Genomic DNA, 20297 nt, shown 5'->3' with positions numbered 1-20297 from the left:
GCGACGTATCTATCCACATATGCAAATTGGCTGCCACATGTGACAAAATTGATGGAAATGACTAACTTGAAACCTAAAATAAACGTAAGAGACCAAATTGATATTTTTTAAACGTAAAGGACCAAATTAAAACCTAAAATAAACATAAAGGACCAAATGTATAATTAAGCCTAATATTAATCTCAACCACTAATTTATAAGATACAAAAAATAAGTTATTTTCTTTCCACCAATTTTTCTTTCCATACACAAGAATTAAAGATTAAACCTCCAACCATTTGTTTAAGAAACCTAAAATTTTTATCACTTGAATCAATTTATTATTTATCGATGCGATACTATTTTTATCCGTAGAAGAAAAGGATCTCATCATATTAATTATCACGCACCACCCACATCATATTTGTTTGTTTCTCTTCACTCATTCTTGCAAACTCACTGTTTGCAATATCCATCTTATTTCAATATTTCCTCTCTTCACCTCATAAATCATCTTTGTCACCACCACCACACAACAAAATAGCCCTTTCCTTGTAAAAAATTCACTCCATTGAGATCAAAACCATACATCAAACTTTTATATCAACATAAATCATGTATCATATCACAACATCTTCAAATCATTTGTCATGCCATATTTCATTTAATCCTTAAATCCAAATCTCAATCACCCAAGGTCATAAATATCTTCACTTATCCACAATCATCATTCTACAAACATCTAATTGATTAAATGACTTGGTCTAATCAATTAAGGGTGTTCTACATAGAAGTTTCTAAAATTTGTGTCCATATATCCCATCAATTTTATACTCTTGATTCTTCAACATGTTATACTTGATTATACACCAAATTAATATAATATATTTATAAGCATCTTTTGTATAATTGTATTAATTTAGGTATTTTCTAGATCAATTATAGGCATAAAATAAATAGATCAAGTAATCCATACACAATATCAAACACATCAAAATCAACCTCAATATACACTTAAACACATGATTCATATCATAACTGACACAATAAAATCCATCTAATAAGTTGTATACACTGTTGAAGGTAAAAAATTCACACAGTCATTTATAAATGATTTAACGATTATGATTAATTGAAATTATAATGAATGTGTTTATGAATTAAATATTTTATTGTTACCAATTCTTATGTGTAAGTTGGGTTTCATGAACCCAATGTGAAGTTCCACGTCAGAAGTCATAAATCCAGCATAAGAACTTATATATGATTGAATAATCATCATATTTGAATCATAGTTTTAAGATTGAGTTAGATTCAATTTGCATCATTGTTATCAAAGCAGTGTCGATCGTTCAGATGACAGATTTATTACCGAATTTATAAGTAAGTTGAGTTTAATGAATCATAATGTTGAGGTGAAGTTAAGATAAATCCATATCATTTAATTTTTTTATTTTATATTTTAACTCAAAAAAAGAAGATTCTTGTTGAAATTTCCGTGTAATGCCACGTATCAATCACTATTCTATTTGAAATTTCCCTATTTATACGCACGAAGCAGCTTCTCTTAGTCCCTTTTCTTCTTCTTTTCTCTCTCCTCTTTTTTTTCTCTCTCTCTCTCTCCGGCGAAATGGAATCAAAGTGGAGCAACATTCTAACGCCGTCGTCAATTTTCACCAGCTTCGAAGATCTCAAATGGATCACAACAGAGTTCGATCATGAACTTTTCACCAAGCGAGTCCAAACACCAAACGAATCGGCCAACGACAACGACGTCAAACCGTGTAGAGTGGATCCGTTCATCGGCGTCGGTGATGTTTGCTCCGGTAACATCGCCGGTGCCGCCGATTTTCGAAATCTGGTCAGTGCTCTCTCACTCTCACACACTATGCACTTTCTTGGAAATTAATCCGAAAAGCACGTTTCAACGTTTATTCCTCTAACGTGATTTTTTTAATAAACTAATAATCACTTTTATGCTTGCTCACAACGCTTCCTTACATAACAATAAAAATAAATTAAAAGCAATTTATTATTATTATTATTATTATTATTATTATTATTATGCATAATAGTTTTTTCTTGGTAGCTTCCACCACCTTTGATATGTGTAACTAACTTTGTAATTAGTTGTTAAAATAACTAAGTCGGTTAAAGTGTATAATTAGAATCACAATGAATTTGACGAGAATACTTTAATTTTACGGTGATTTTGAAGCTCTGACATAAAACGATTGTTCTATAAACTTATTGTGAATTCAAACATCATGAAACACTTGATCTCCTGAATTATCGGTTGTAGAAATCTCATGCAGTTTTAAGCTGTAATAAATCTCAACCGTTGATTTGTGATCATATAGTTTATATTTCAAATTTAGTTGTATATATCTAGACGGTGAAACAATCTCAATATCAATTGCTGATTTGAGATTGGACAATCGAAAACAATCTCAATATCAAATCAATTGCTGATTTGAGATTGGACAATCGGATAAGTTACAACGATATCATGCTGTAACCGCAAGAAATTCAATTTTGTGGTTTGTGATGAGGTTTTGATCTCAAATATGAATGAATTAAAGTTTGGTAGAGTAGAGAGAGTTTAATTTGTATGTGAATGGAATTTGGTTTATATATAAAGAAGGGTGATTGGGTGAAGCAAAGGAACTTGTGAAGGCCACGTCAGCAGGAATTTTTGTTTATTGATGAAGAAAGGCATGTTGATGTGCACTATAGTCTTTTTTTTTATTATTATTATTATTGATTGATGATTTGATAAATTATTGTGTTGTCTTTTGAACTCGTGAGAACGCACTACTTTATGAGGATCTTCACTTAATTACTTTGTCTTTTACTTTGGAACACAACAATGGACATGTTACTTAATTTGAGAAGCAGTTTCACCACTAGCTATAGAGATGTTCATGACACAATATTTGGTATTTTTTATTGGTTTCACATAGATTCTTTTTTTACTAAAGATGATTTTATTCGAGCCACGGTCATATATTAAATGTGGACACTAAATTTGATACTTATATTTTATAAGGAAGATTTATACAATGTTTTTCATTGGCTTGTAAACTATACATACAATGGTTATGTTATTCACTCAAAGTTACACTCAAAGTTACATTTGTCATCTATATTCAACGGCTTTGCAGTTGCTATATGCGTGCGGCCGCGAATGGAAATTCAATCTTGACGAATATGGAGAAATATAGTTTTTTTTTTTCTTTTGACGATGGAGAAATATAGTTGATTTCCCATTATTATATTAGTTGATAATTGACGAGTAAACTTTGGACACGTCGATCTCTTAAATAAGGGAAGTAATAAGGAATGATTTAATGAGATTCCTGTTTAGTTGAGAGGATGGAAAGAAAAATAATAATTCTATTTGGTTGTTTGATTAATAGAATGAAACTGTTTCTTATTAAAATAAAAAAAAAATTAGAGTGAAAGTGTTAATTTTATATTTTATATCCTTATCAAATTTTACTTGGTATTTTCTCTACTCTCCAATATATGTGAGCTAGAATTGAGTAATTAGATGAATTTTGTTACCCTCTTCTTATCCTACAAAATGAACCATAAAAAGAGCATTAAAATAATCTTCTCCTAATTTGTAAAAGAAAACCCATATCCTCTTCTTTTCACTCTATTTCCCACAATCAAATACACTATTAAAAAGATTGCTTATTTTACGAGCATCAATTAGAAAAGGAATAAAAACAAGCATCGTTCCTTTTGCCTTCTATAAACAAGATCACAAGCATTTTTTTCCAATTTATTAAATAATAAAATACATGAGTTCTATTTTAGTATTATTGTTTCTCTCTCTCCCATTCAGTGTGTAGTAGGTGCTTTGCCAATAGACTTTAAAAAATATGTATCATTATTATATCATATTTCTACTTTTTATGAAGTGGTCCTAACTCCTAATATCTATTGCCCACAATCTTAGTGGGTCCTTGTGAAAGAGGTGGAGTGTTTGGACTTTGGTTACTTCATTGTATGTATAGCTTGTCTTTTTAGGAGATCTTTTCATGTTTTGATTTATACCTTTGCATGGAAAATTAAATTGAATACCTTACTGAATTTATATTTTGAATAAAATGTAGAAATGAAAGGAATATCCTTAAAGAAGCTAACTAATTCTGCCACTTAAATTGATAGGCAATTACAATATGAAATATACACCAAAAAAAGTAAGAAAAAAAGTACCATTACAATTATTAATTCAGCTTTCACATTTGCAGGATGCAGTGACTTCATTTTCAACATGTGGTGAACCAACAAATAATACTCTTGTATGCTCCAAAAACCTCACTCCCAAGCATTCCACCATCACTGCAACTATTGAATCTCAGTCATCCATTTCTGCTACCGGTAATACTCTATGCTGAATACACATATCATACATATACTTGTATAAAGTTTGCTAGAAAAATTGTATTAACAAGAAAAGTTAGAAAGAAAAAGAACATGAAATATATTTTTTAATTTTTCTTTTTAAAAAATAGTTTAGGCTGGTTGGATTTTGTGAGCTCACCAGGGCCAGAAGGCAGGCCTCAATGTTCGCTAAGAAAGGTGGAGAATCGGATAATCATCTCGTTAAGTGTTAGATACGTCAAAATTAGTGTTTTTTTTTTTCATCAATAATTGAGCTTTTAAACATGTGCACATAGGGATTAGATTTCCCACGGTTACGGCAGGGTACTATAATTGATCTAGGCTGTTCGATTTCTGATCTGCGACTAAGATCGTTTTTAGTTATAAAACTGTATTTTAAATCCGGACCTTCTTATCCCATATCGACGTCCGCAATTCATTACTGCATCAAACTACGTCAGCGGTGAATCTTTATCCATGCACACATGACCACTAGATATGATAGTACTCCCTCAGTCCCTTAATATAAGCCCTCATTAGGGTTTTTCACGCATATTAAGAAAAGTTGATAGTGTAATAAATGTGTACTTTTTGGGTATTACAATTACTAAATTATCCTTGGTGAAAAGATGTATTTGTAATTGACTTTTCGGATTTCAAGGTAAAGTAGGGTTATGTTTGGAAAAATAATAATAAATGTGTTTAGGGAATTGAAAATAGATTTATATTTAGAGACAAATTTTATCTTTGAAAGGATGCTTATAATTAGGGACGGAGGTAGTATATATAAATGACATTCTTTTTTGGATATACTAATTCCCTAAATTTAGGAAATCCATGTAATAATGTAGTTGGCAAGTTGGGACTTTAGGATAATTGCAAGACATTTTTTTAATGATAATTTGTATGACTAAATTTGAAGCTATATAAAAAGATTCAAAAAGTAAGCTCAAAATATGAAATATCCTTGTCCTTTTCTGTTATGATGCAATGGCTGGGGTCTTATGGTAAATTGTTGAACTGTAGAATCAACTTTTTTCAAATACAAGATAAGATTTCTTACCCCACCACTGCAACAGTCTACATTGCAAAGATATATATAACACTAAGTTACCCTTTATAGATAAGATAACTTCATTATATATATGCATAGCACTTAATTGTTCATATAGAAAATCTAGTTTATATCTTAGAGCTTATTTTGGATTGAATTGTATAATGGATAGTTACCAGCCCAGTGTCAGCTAATAAACCAAGCAGTAGAGAAAATCAAGCCAAAGGAGTGACTACTACAAGTGGTTCATCACGTGATCCATCTGATGAAGATGATGAAGCAGGTCCTTGTGAACAAAGTACAAACCCTATAGATATGAAGCGCCTTAGAAGGTATCTCAAACATTAATTTGATGTTCACTGTAAAATTATTTCTCAATGTTGGCTTAAGGGTGATGCAACTGAATAAAGTCCTAGTTTAAAAGAAGAAGAAAAAATCATTAATTTCTATTAGGGCCCGTTTGGTGCACAGGATAAGAGACAGGATAGGATAACTATATCATATCATGTCTCAATCCAGTGTTTGGTGACACAACAGGATATGATAAGTTAATCCTGAAGCTTATCCTATCATGTTTCTCTAGTTAAAATCCTTATCCTGAATTTGAGCTGGGTTACCAGCAGGATAGGATAAGAAGAAAAAAAATCGTTGATTTATTCTATAAAATATATTTTAAAATAAAAAATTGAAAATTAATAAAATAATTTGATAGTAAATTAATAATAAAATAATTAATTTTTAAATATATATGTGATTTTCTCACAAGGGTAATTTTGTAATTTATATAATCTAAAAAATCAAAATCCTCCTAAAATTACAATATTTTAAATTAAAATAATTATTAAAAAATTGCAAAATAAGAATATTAATTTAAATTTAATAACAACTTAAATATAATAACAATTTAATAACAACTTAAAAATTGCAAAATAAGAATATTAATTTAAATTTACATATATCATATATTTATTTAGCTTATCTAACATGTATAATTGAGTTATTTATTTGATCATGATTCATATAAAAAACTTAATTTGTTTATTTTCTCATGATTTGTATTTAAAATTTAAAGTTATTTGATTACTTTTTCTTTTTGTACAATTACTTATTTATATTTTTATTTATAAAATTCAAAGTATTACAATATAATTTTTAACAAATAACAATTGTTTTACGAGGGTAATTTTGTCATTTAAATATGTTATGTATCTTATCACATTGATATGAACAAAAATGTATTAAAAATATGATATAATAGTTATCATGTTTGTTATCCTGTGTGCACCAAACACATGATAGGATAACTGAGGATAACTGTTATTCTGCTGATATCCTATCCTATCACTATCCTGTTGTATATCCTATCCTGTCACTATCCTATCCTGCGCACCAAACGGGCCCTTAGTTTTTATAAAATAAAATTGCCACATGCACATGATGACAAAAGGGCTCAACCTAAAGTATGCATTAATATATTTATTTATAATAAAGCAAAAGTCACACATATTGTCAAAAAAGTCTAATTCTCTCAAAGTTTGTTTTAGGTCATGTAAACTTTACTCATAGATGTATTTCCCTGAAACTTAGTGCATGTTTGGATTATATCTTAGAGATGATTCTAATTTGTAGTTTTTGCTTTCAAATATTATTTTTCCTGCCAAATTTATTGTTTAACTCAGTTACATGTAAACCTATCTAAACACAAATTTATTTTACCTTAAAACCTACGTTTAGCTAAATCAATTTTGCAAAATCAATTAAATCAAATTAATTTTCACCACCATAGAACAAAACAATCGTCTAACATAATTTTCATGATATTAGGAAGGTTTCTAATCGCGAGTCTGCCAGAAGGTCCAGAAGAAGAAAACAAGCACATTTGGCAGATCTCGAGGTTCAGGTAATTAATAGAATTATCTGATTAAATGTTTTACTTCTTAGAAAGTAATGAGATATATAATCTTGTAACAAATATTTTTATACATAGATCTTTGAAATCACTGGTTATCATTTTTCAAATTTCATTGCTCATATTTTGTATAGCAATTCAACTCAATTTGCATCCTGAGATTTTCATATATTGTCTCTCAGGTTGAACAGTTGAGACTTGAAAATGCAAGCCTATTTAAGCAGCTTACAGATGCCAGCCAACAATTTCGTGATGCTAACACTAATAACAGAGTGCTAAAATCAGATGTTGAAGCTTTGAGAGCTAAGGTATATCATATAAACACTATACAAATTCTTCTGTGTATTAGGATCATATTAGAGAGTGCTAATAATACAATTAAAGTCATGTATTGAGTTGCTAATAAGTAAGGAATTTTCTCTGTAATTTAGGTGAAGTTAGCAGAGGATATGGTCACTAGGGGCACTTTACCCACTTTTAACAACCATCTTCTCCAAAATCAGAACCAATTGAACACCACCCTACCACAACTCAACGCTAGTAATCTCCGCTGCATGACTCACGTTTCGCCTACCATCACCGTCCATGGAAACGAAGCTTCATATGGTGTTAGTGGACAGAATTCAGCAATTGGACTTGGTGACTTTGATATATCTTGCAGTGATTTCAACAATGGAGTCAATAGTGATGCTGTGAGCTCTTTGACTAGTATATGGCCATAAATATTTTACACTACCATAATATTGTAGTGTCCAGTTAGAATATCTAAGTTTGCGTATGCTTGTTTTATATTATTAGATTTGCATGTTATGTTGTAGAAAATAGTACTATTTTCTATAAAGACTCTATATATATACTTGGTGGTGTATGTATGAAATGGTTTATGGTTTATTTTTCTTTTATTTAGTCTCTCCTTGATTTCTTGTTACACTTTAGTGAGTGAATAGAACTCATTGGTGACTGATTTCATGAAATAGGTTTATTGAAGTTGAAATCATGGGAAAGTAAGTGTTTATAGAATACAAGAGCCTCTGATTATTAAGTATGAGAATGAACCATGCTGATTAATGATCTATATCATTGAAATAATGTTACAACGATTTTTTATTTTTTTTACAAAATAATGCCACAATCCAATTAGACATGGAAATAACATTTGAATGATGTAAAGTAACAAGATTACCATAATCACAATGAGACAATGAGACGCCGTAATTTTGAAAAAAAACTATAAAGTGTGGCTTTAAAAAATCACAGCAACTTATAATTCAGCAAACTCGCAGTAATACCAAACGTTGGTGATTCACAATCTCCCTATGAGCATTTGCTTTGTTATGAATTTTTACCCTTCAGGGTTCATCCAATTTTCAAGGTTCATCCTACATTTCACATGAAAGACAAAGCCACGTGGAATAAAAATTATAAATACTCAATGCTGATGATAAAATTAATTTATCACAAGTTCAAATTCATGTGTACATAATTACATACATTATTTTTCTGAACGATGTCAGGAAGCAAAAACTAGCTCTTGCATTGATTAGTTTCTTGAGTACAAGAAGAACCCCAATGCACACATAAATTATCAAGGTGATAGATAAAATGAAAATTTATACATGAAATAATGTTTGAAAGATGGTACAAAACCTTCCATCCTCAATTAATCATAGGCCTCTGAATTGCATCTCCCTGTTGCTGAACTGCGTATCTTAAGAAATCGTCAGGCACAGGAATGTTTAACTCTGAACAAACAAGTTGGACAATTTTTCCAGTGACGCCACCAAATGACATTTTGTTCAGTGTCACAGCAATAGAAAATCTGTTAGTAACATCACAAAAACCTGTAGACCCACCCATTCCCGAGTGACCAAAGGCAATGGTCGATCCATCTTTAGAACTAAACCGCTTAAATCCTAAGCCAAAACCACCACCCGGTAAAGTTAAGTTCTCGTACTCTCCTGTACCCAAGAACTCGTCTACAATCCTAGGATTCCGATAGACCTTACCAGAAACATGGGTTCGTGGATTACTATCCACATTGCTACTACCGGCATCATCACTACCACTACTATCTCTGCTATTGTTTCCGCCTTCTGTAATCTCAGAATCTTCTTTGCTAGAGACTTTTTCATAACTTTTGTTAATTGCAGGTAAACTTGCTACCGCCCTTCCCATACATTTCCGCTTTTTGGGGGTTTTCTGAGAAGATAATTTGGGGATATGGGGATGACTGCCAAGTATTGGCTTAAAAGAAGAAGAATGAGGTGGTGGTATCTTGCCACCATCAGCTAGGGCAGCATAGTAGCGTGCAAGTGCCCTGGCAGATAAATGTCCATTAGCAGCAGGTATGATGGCTCGCCGAGCATAAAGTGTATTGAAAAGAGGAGGTAGAGTGGTTGCTAATTGAGCAATTTGTTGTGGCTGGAAGGTGGAGGGCAGGTCAGGACGATTACCGATCGCCGCAAGCTTGTTTAAATCATCTGTATCTACAGTCAGAGCTGCAAGACGTGATTCCACCCCTAAAGATATTAAGCCATGAAGCATGGTTAGAATTTACAAAGAAACCAAAATCAGAATTCTTCAACTCCAGCTACTTAGGAATATATATATATATAAAATAAAATGAAAGTTCATAGTATGCCCATCAGATATAAATTGCTTATCATTCCTACAAAATAGTTATTCATCAAAACTTGCCTGGGGGAATTCCTACATATAGTTCTCCTTCAATCTGGAGGGGACGAACTATTGATTCTTCAAGGATCTCCTGAAATTTCTTTCCCGATGCATGCTGTTTTATCCAAATAAATCATCAGAACATTATAGAAATCCTACAGGTAATTTTATCAGCAATTGGTTTTCACGGCTTTTTAAAGAATAATAATTTTAAAGTAACTGAAACCATGCCAAAATTCCTAATTTTTTTTTATTATCAAAATAGAAATTAATAAAAGTCTATGCTGATTGTCAACGCAAGACTGGAGAGACATGCCACAATAAGCACACAAGTCATACACGTTCAAGGTCTCCTTTACTAGCAATTGTTTTTGGCAACTTTGTGAAGAATAATAATTTGAAAACTAACTGCAACCATACCAAAATTCCAATTTTAATCAACATAGACATTAATAAAAGTCTATTCTGATTGTCAACACAAGATTAGAGAGACATGCCACTATAAGCACACAAGTCATATATGTTCTAGGTCCAAACTTCGAGCTCCCAATCGACTGTCATATGCTTCATTTTGCATCATTGCAAACAAGAAAGTAATTCTCAAACTTATCATTTTATTATTCATCCTTTTCTTATATGAAAATTTTATTGCTCTTTCTTTATTCAACACAATAAATTAATAGCCCTTTTTTATGATAAAATGATCCTCTCATACTCTCATTCTTTTTATTCATGGCTCTATAGCTCTATATATAGAGAGCAAAATTGTAATACAAAACATATTTCTAAATCATATCTTTAAATAAGTAACCAATACTAAACTATTCTAACCAGAAATATAAATCATAAATCCTAATGATATCTTAATAATATCTTGTTTTAATGTAAATCTAAAACTTCAAAAGATATTTAGGCATTTATTCTCAAAACTTCATTAGTTCAGAAATTTTGATAAAACATGAAATTGAAGAATATTAATTACATTAAGAGTTTAAGCTGGTTCAGTCTCAGGCGCGGAACTACAAATGTCAATACAAAAGATCTTGCATTTACCTCAATGATTCCACCGCACAACCAGCCAAATGACAAATAATGATAACTCTGCACCTTTCCTGGTTCAGTCTCAGGCGCGGAACTACAAATGCGTTTTAAACATTCATCCCAATCTAAAATTAGAAGAGGGTTTTCTTGACTCATGTCTGCCATTGCACTATGCAAACCAGATGTGTGGTTAAGCACGTGATGAACCTGAAACAGAAGTTTAAACCATTATTAAAAATAATAGTTTCGGAACATTAGTTAGGATGAAATATCAGTATTTTACCTTAATGACTTCTTTCCCATTTGATCCAAACGATGGCCAAATATTTGCAACATTCTCTTCAAGGTTTAGTTTTCTGCGAGATGATAAGCAGGGAGAGCTATTTCAGATTAAATGTATAGTGAAAGAATGTGTATGACATCACATAGTTTAAAAACCCACTTGGGTTGGTGCATTGTAGAGGACTCCTTATCCTCCAAACATACTGTAATTTATTTTTGTGTTCTTTTATCATAATTAAAGAAGACTGTGATCAGGTACTGGTGATCGATATCAAACGACACCTATATCAAATGACATGGCGCACCTAAACCACCAGCTTACACCTTACATTTCATAATCTCCGACAACCATACTAACAATCGAGCAGACACAAGAGCCTATCATATATAAAGCAACATATTCGGCTGTTATCAGGAACATTTCATTCAAGGATGGAGCAAATGCAATGCACATGGTATTAGAAGAATTATTGACAACATTGTGGAAGAGCAATTTGAAGGTAAACAACAGCAAAAGACTACAAGCAAAATATATCTATCTTGGCACAAATTCTTAGACAGATATAGGTTTAATGCAAAATAGCATGTAACTGTAACGTGTAACTCAGCACAGCCCCACCGCTTAGACTAATTTCGACATGAAATGAAAACCTTAGGGCATGTTTACTTTCTAAAAACATTTTCAGTTTTCATTTTATAGTAAAATCTATGTTCATTTCATATTACTAACATGGAGATGGAAGACTCGTGTAGTAAACAATTGTGATAGAGAGTAGATGGCAGACAAGCTAGGAAGAAAACATTTTTAGAAACAATGAAAACAATATTTTGGAATTTTCAGAAATTCTGAAAATGTTAGTTCTATTTTCAAAAATTTAAAATAAAATGGTGAGGGAAATATTTGATTCATATCCTCATGTTTATTAATTGAAGTAAAAAAGAAAACATGAAACGTGGAAAGTAAATGTGCTCTTATGTTTCAAATAAACAAGTTACAGCAAAAGTCAAGGGGCAGTCAAACTGAATTGACGTAGCATCTTACAACATACCCATTGTCAACCAGCCAATGTACCATTCCTGCTGTGATACCCTTTGTAACAGAAAACACTGGAAAAAGACTATCAGGTTTAACTGGACGGGGATCATATTTCCCAAGCACTCCAGCAGCAGTGTCAATAATGACCTCTCCATCTTTGTAGGCGCACACCTTTAAGAGATTGAGGCAGTTTATTAAAACAAATAAAACATGCTTCATTTACTTTCTGGACATCAAATGCAATGGCAGCAATAGTATGTGTGAAAAAGTGAAATACTTAATAACTTTCATAATTTCCACTCAAATCATTAATAAATTAATTAAATTCCTGATATACGACCCTGATTTAGTCTAGTGTAGATAAGCTAACTGGCATAAGGCCATAAGGAAAGGTAATTAATAATTATAATTGCATTAGGCAAACCAAAGCAATCTCAATTATCAAGCTTTAGTATACCAAGGATTAACAAAAGCAACATGCACCTGGATTCCAAGTATTTTATCATTATTTCCCAGCTCAATTAAAAGTTTCCGCAGCTTGGATTCAACATCAGAATGGACTGGGGAATTAAAAACCCATCCATCATTTACTGATGGTCCTCTACTAATAAACCTGCGAAGTGCACCTCAGATCAGCCATAGGTGAAACAAGCAATGAAGAAGACACTAATCATTTTTATTTTTTTAAAAAAAGCCCTACATCCAAATCAGCTATAGGTGAAACAAGCAATGACTCACCCACTCAAAACAGATTCTGCAAATGGCCTCATTATGTCCATATATACTATGGTAACGTTCATGGTGGCAGAAAGACCTACATCCAAAGCAGGCAAGTAAAATAGGTTGAAGAGAACAAGTAAGCATTACGGTGATATCACATTCACAGAGTGAGACAACAGACCTCTTAGAAGATTAAGAACCCTTCCAAATATTACAATATCACCAGGAAATGCATCAACCTGAAAAAAGTTTTTTAAAAAAATTGATGTAACTAATATACGACCAGCTTCATAAATTTGGGATGGAAAAAGATAATGCAAGTTTATATCCAAACTCACAGGATTAAAGCGTTTCATTTCTTGTTGGTTGAGGTTCATTTTCTCCTGTATAATCTTCATATTGTTTTTTCTTTTATCGTCTAGAGATTTCATTGTTTCCTTAGCATCAGGGAAATACATCAGAATTAGATAAAAATAAACATCAAAGAAAGTAAAGAATAGTATACTTCCAGGAGCTTAAGGCATTCTTACCATCGATTCTTTTGCTGGTGTTGTTGCACGGAAAAATATAGCTGTCACCTCCATTACCTGCTCTGGTATATCCAGGCGCAGCTTAAGCCCCATTTCTGCAAAGGCGGACAAAAGTGCCACATGGTCCCCCTATGATAAAAAGGCTGACAAGCTCAGTCATTATTTTAGAAACATCTTTTGAGCAACAGTTGCGGAAAAATTATTCTAAAAGAGGAACTCAGGAAAGGAAATAGACACTTGGCTATTGCGAACTTTCTACCTTGACTTGCAGAACCACCCAACCAAAAGCTTATTCTTTTTTGCGAGGTCAGGAAAATGGCATTTACATCTCTAGAACACACTCTTCGACCCCCAACTTGCTTTACAGAATAAAGCATAGCTCAACTCAACATCCACCAATACCATAACTTGGAGGTCATGAAGGTATAGTGAAATTTGTGAAAGAGTGATTTCAACACCATGTCAAAATTAATTGATGAAATTTTTATATTACTAACACTGATATGTAGGGCCAAATAAATTTATTCAAGAACATTTTCACTATCACTTTTTTTTTGTTGACAGATATCACCAACACTTAATACGATTAAACTATTCAAATTTTTAATGGCACAATAACATCTTAACTTTTACCCTATGAGCTTAAATTTAAAACCTACCCCTAAATAACCTACAAATTCTTAGATGATATGCTCACGAAAACAACAATTGTAACCACTAAATTAACAATGTATATAACTTTGTCAGTATATCCCTACAACCATGAAAAAGCATAAAATCCAGCACCAACCTCAACAGATGACAAAAACATCTTCGCAAGTGCTTGCTTTATGGTGCTTGAAAGTATCTTCGTAAGCCCAAAGTCAAGTAAAATGGGACGATGTGGAGATTCCTTGCTCACAAGAAAGTTTCCTATAATTATTCAAGTTAGAGAACCATTTCCATACATGTAATAATTCCAATTATTACAGAACGTTATTATAAAATTTCTACAAGGAAATGAAAAAAGTTGTACACAATAACATAAACAGGCACAACCATATAACACACACAGAGAGATGCACAGTATACCTGGATGAGGATCACCGTTGAAAAACCCATCAATATATATTTGGTGGGCGTATGCACGAGTAATCTCCTCAACAATCTTTTGTTTATCTACTCCATATGCTTCTAGGGATTCTAAATCATTCAACCGAATACCATCCATGTACTCTAAAATAAGGACCTTTTCTGTAGCCTGTCATTGGAAACAATCAGATTATATTATATAAATACAATAAACTGAAAAGGAAAAGGAAAAAATACAGAAGAATAAAAAGGAACTACATTTCATTTTAAGCACATAAAAAATTAAGGTACCAATAGGCATACTAATTGTATGCATGCAGAACAAGGAAAACACCATACTTATCCCTTGGATGGAAACGGCATTTAAAAAAGGTGTCAATACACATATCTACAGATGGCAAAAATGTTTAATTTCATTGCTATGGGACCTTTAGAGAAATATGTAAACTTAAGTCAGTTCTACTTCTACTCTCACATAAATATGTAAAATATGTATGCCTAACCAGGTCTGGGTTTGAAAATGAATGGCATCATGCCATCATTTTAAAATAATAAGGACTTTATGAAAATTATGAATATAAGGGATCACTTATTTTACACATTTTTCCTTAATGCTCTCAGATGCCTCAACTATATTGGGATATGCCTTTATGAATAAATAATTCAATCATATTATTTTACAGAAGACGAGATATACCTGAATTACATCAGGAATTAAAACATCCACTCTATTGGGATTCAAATTTCCATCATGTTGATTTCTGCAGCCAAGATTTTTTGCTACAGTCCTAGTGTTTTCTACAGAAATAGAAGTGTTAATAAGATATCCTCCACAACAAAAGAACAAACACAAAACTCTACAAAATGAAGCAGTTGTCAATACATAGTCCATTAATTTTTCAACAACCAGTCAAAGAAGGCCCTTTAGAAACTCTGTGATAAACACCAAATACAGATAATTCACAAAGACATTTCTGACCTAGACATAACTAGGTAAAGATAAAGTGTTGAAAATCCAAGCAACTAGCTCCAACAAAATATACCAAAGATATTTTCAAGCACAGATTTCGTTTTACAACATCGTAATTTAGAAAAGACCAGAAAATTACCAGCTTCAAGATTGAAGTCAAGTTCTTTAGGAGCTTCTTTGCACCATTCATCAATCATAGGATTAAAGTTATATTGTGGTTCAGCCCATGCAATCCAGTCAACAATTGACTTCGCATTTTTCAAGTCCTGAAAAAGATGCTGTTGCCAAAGGTTCATTGACAAAATCCAAAAAAAGCTCATCCATTGATTTCCCAAACTCTTTCTGTATGGTGCCATAGACCTTCAAATATAAACTACATTGAGAAGTCTAGTAGTGATGGTAACTCGAGAAAAATATGAAAATATCATGTAGGTTAGAAGATGATAACCCTTATTCTTGTTCGTGGATTGTGAAGTTCATTTTCAACAGAAGTAATGAGTAAAATAAGCTATGAATTCTTACACCACCCATGTAACAGACAAATATCATTTCAAATGCTAAAAAAATATGAGGAATTTTTATCATGAAAATCATTTCCCAAAAAGCATCTTCTCCTTTTACTACATAGTAAGTTTTTAAATCGAAAAGTTTCAAGAAAACCTCTTCCAAGGGTCGCGGAGGAAGGGAGTCCTGTAACTGCTTCAAATTATTTATATAAGCTGGAGGAAGAACATCTGCACGCGTTGACATATATTGCCCAAGTTTCACCCACAAGCCTTCCATCTCTATTATCAATTTTAGAATTCGCTTAGCATTCCCCTCATGAGCCTTCTCCCACATTGCAGTTTGTTTAGACTTGCTAACCCATTTCTCTTTTTGTTGTACACTCTATAGACACAAATTCAAAAAAATAAGAAGTTTAATAGACTTACTTATTATTAGTAACATAATAAAATAAAATCTGAGTAACAAGCATAGCTCACCTTATAATCTAGGTACACTACAATGGCCATTGTAAATACTCTTACACATCTTCTGTATAAGTTTCCCAACCCCATTCTGACAGGCACCCTACAACATAAAATAAAGGTTACCGTAAATTTAAGACCAAAGATACATATATGGAAGGGTGGATACATTGTAAAATATACATTTCCACCAAATCAAGAACTAAGAAAGTCAGATAATAACAGAGTTTAGAAAAGCACTAAGAAAGAACCCAAACATATTCATGGCACCACTTAATTGTTTTTTTCTCTCTTTGAATTTTTTTTAAAAAGCTTCTAACTTCATTGGGTCTGTCTAAGATAAAAATCATGCTACTTCTCAAAACCTAATAATACTAGCTAATTAGACTGGGAAGAGGCTGAAAAGCATGATTTACTTAACATTGAAGAGAATAAGCGACACACGATAACTATAAATAGAATTACAAAATGATACTGCTGGATGTCAACAAAGAAACACAAATGCTCAGTTTACAATGTTCTTTGCATCTTCTGTTTGTACAACTTCCAGTCTAGCACTACAATAACTTCAGTTTTCATAATGACTTTTTGGTTTGATTTTGATCAATGAGAAATTGATCAAGTTCTGGTGACAAGGGTGGGCATTAGAAAAGTCTAATTTCAGCTTAAATTTATGAAAACATGGTGACAATGAAAATGGATTTCACAACAATCCACTGAAATTTCCAAGCAAAACAGAAAATTAAAATGTGGCATCATTGTTCAAAACAACAAATTGAATAGGAAATAGTAAACCAAGTTAATGAATAGCAATGCTTTTCACTGAAGAAGCAAGAGCTCAACAAACATTTTGTGAAAAAAATGTATAATTATTCTTACAATAATGAATTATCATGAAAAGCTGCTACTAGAGATAGTATCAATGTTTGTCCACCTTCTGAAAGCACAAGGCACAAAATTTCTACCAGCAAAAAATCCAAACTTGGTCCTGAACAATCGGTTGTTGTTGTTGTTGTTATTGCTGGTTGAAGGAGAATCATCAATAAGGGTTACTTCATTGTCATTTGGTGGAAAAGCCATTGTAGTTTCCTGAACTCCAACATCACTACCACTTCCATCCAACGCTTCAACTTGATTGTGATCAAAATTAACGGCCAAAGAACTTCTCCTCACGCGCAGCCACTCCCCAACTTCACCTGTAACTTTCACACACTTCCTCACCTTGAGCTTAACCAAATTAGGACACCCAGAAGCAAAAGCCGCAATCCCAACATTCGACACAGGACAACCCTTGATACATAATTTCCTAAGTGCCACACACTTAGAAGCAATGCACTCAATATCAGCATCACTAACCGTTACAATCCCACAAAGCGCGAACCTTTCTAAACCCTGACAATATGAAGCGATTGCTCCTAAACTCAATGAGGTAGGAAACATAGCAATCAACACAAGCTCTTGTAAATTAGGACAATTTCTTGCAACAGAAATCAAACTATCATCACCAATTCTATTAGTTCTCCACCCATTAATGTGAAGCTTTTTCAACATCTTACAATGCTCAGCAACAGCAATAAGACCAACATCTGAACACTCAGGTGTTTTCACAAGATGCAAAGTTTCTAATTTCAAACACTTTGATACACCAACAAGACCAACATCACTAACTTGAATCTTCTCAAGATGAATCTCAATCAACCCTGAACTCAACTTCCCCACACTCGTAAGCGTTGTGTCCCAATCGCCTATACACCGAATCAATTTCAATGTTTGAAGCTTTCTAGAACCAATTATTAACGGCGCAAACGAGCTACCATTAACAAGTTCCTTCAAACAAATCGATTTCAACGACGAACCACCACCACCACCACATAACAATTCACCACCGTCATCGTTAACTCCACGAAGCCTCTTAACAGAAAGCTCCTCAATAACATTACTATTATCTACAACAGCGTGAATTCCCTTAACACCAAACAAACAAGAAACAACCGAAAGCTTCTTCAGATTCTTACAATTTCTCGCAAGACCTAACATTCCGATCTCAGTTATTTCCCTACAACCACGAAGCTTAAGACGCGTGAGATTCTTACAACGAAGCGAGATCAAAATCAAAGCATCATCGTTTATACTTATTGATTTACGATTACAACGAAGCGCAATCTTTGTAACAGAATCGAAACGAGTAAACAGAGAAGGAACAACATCTAACAATTTCGCCTCCGCGTTTAGGGAAAGCCGCTGCCGGCTTTCACCTTCAACGCGTAACCACCGTCGGCATACAAGGGAGCAGTTTTTCCGATCAACGGCGTCAACAAAGTGAAGAATACTGGCTAAACATTCGTCAGGGATTTCATCAATATAGTTACGGCGATAACCGAAGTTATAAGAAGAAGAATCATTGCCGTTACCGTCACCGTAACCGTCAACGTATAGGTTAGTTTTAGAAATATTTAGGTGAGCAGATGGAACAGATGTGGACAGTGATTGTCCCATTGAATTGAAGAAAATAATAAATAGTAATAATAATATGATGAAGAAAAAAATAGAAAGATAATTTGAAATGAAAAAGTGAGGAATGAATGAAATAAAGAGATGAAGATGAAGCATTGGGTTTGAACGTTTCACCAGTCAAAAGGTGAAGCGCGTATCGCCTAAGCAAGAGAGCAACTACCCAGGATGGGTTTATTATTACCGACTTCCGTGTAGATTCATGCATCATTTATATTTTACTAACAGAATTATCGACAAAAAAGAAAATTTATTAACAGAATTATCGACAAAAAAGTTAAATTATTAACAGAATTTTGTTTATTTTTTACAACAATTACTAACAGCTCACAAAAAGTTGGAAATGCTGTATTATTGAAGTGATTAGATGTTTTGGATTTTCCTTGTGTAAAATTACTTTTTGTTTTGTTTTTTTCTACAAAATGTGTGAATATTAGTTGAATTAGATGAAATTGTGATTTTTATTTTAAAGTTTAACCAAAGAAAATTGAATAGTATATAGAATTTTTATGATTTATAAAAATTTTATGATTTAATACTTACCAAAAAGAAATAATACATGTATCTAGTCTAGTCTAAATTTGGATTACATACATGTAATTTTTTTTGTTGAATTAAGTAAAATTGTCAATGTTCTTTATATTTTTCTTTTTCTAAAAATGTGATTTTTCTTTTTAAAATTGAACAAATGAAATTCGATCGTAAATACAAATTTGATTTTATGATTTAATATTGGTTTTATTATATTAGAATAGTTGTGGTCGGTGGAATGCATTTTCAATGCGATGGTAGTGATGAGGGGGTATGCGTGTAAGACATTTCAATTCGATGCTCAAGTTATTATTTGCGTAAAGTGGAGGTTTGAGAGAGGAATGATGGAATACATTATCCTTCTACATGAGAAGGGTAGACAAAGTCCTCAGAGCCAATATCACTAGTGTGAGGGCAAATCTCGTGATCTCGACGTTAATAGCTGTCAGAATAACGCATGAAAAGTCATGATTGATAGTAAATGTCAATAATTTTGATGTCGGTTGTTACATAAATGTCAACTTTTATTGCCGATGAGCATATGTGTTATTTTTTTTTTTTTGAAGACTGAGCATATGTGTTATTGGGTCGAACTCGACACCTAAATAAATCGTGCTTGACACT

At 32.6% G+C, this 20297-nt stretch overlaps 2 protein-coding genes and 1 pseudogene across 2 annotated transcripts; 1 reads left to right on the top strand and 2 right to left on the bottom strand.

The window, feature by feature from the left end:
* Positions 1–1543: 1543 nt before the first annotated feature.
* On the top strand, positions 1544–8239 carry LOC123905580 (bZIP transcription factor RISBZ4-like). The gene is made up of 6 exons (XM_045955246.1): positions 1544–1840; positions 4242–4371; positions 5601–5760; positions 7253–7328; positions 7520–7645; positions 7769–8239. Exons 1-6 carry the CDS (start codon positions 1610–1612, stop codon positions 8057–8059), a joined length of 1014 nt encoding a protein of 337 aa, XP_045811202.1. The 5' UTR covers positions 1544–1609; the 3' UTR covers positions 8060–8239.
* Positions 8240–8776: 537 nt separating this feature from the next.
* LOC123905571 lies at positions 8777–19334 on the bottom strand (annotated as a pseudogene).
* LOC123893552 (F-box protein SKIP2-like) lies at positions 17681–19127 on the bottom strand. The gene is made up of 2 exons (XM_045943288.1): positions 17853–19127; positions 17681–17755 (listed from the first exon to the last, which is right to left on the bottom strand). Exons 1-2 carry the CDS (start codon positions 19125–19127, stop codon positions 17681–17683), a joined length of 1350 nt encoding a protein of 449 aa, XP_045799244.1.
* Positions 19335–20297: the final 963 nt, after the last annotated feature.

The sequence above is a fragment of the Trifolium pratense genome, linkage group LG1 (assembly GCF_020283565.1).
Source record: "Trifolium pratense cultivar HEN17-A07 linkage group LG1, ARS_RC_1.1, whole genome shotgun sequence".
NCBI classification, from domain to species: domain Eukaryota; kingdom Viridiplantae; phylum Streptophyta; class Magnoliopsida; order Fabales; family Fabaceae; genus Trifolium; species Trifolium pratense.
Note: the sequence above shows the minus strand (reverse complement) of the source record. Positions and strands in the feature narration are given on the sequence as shown.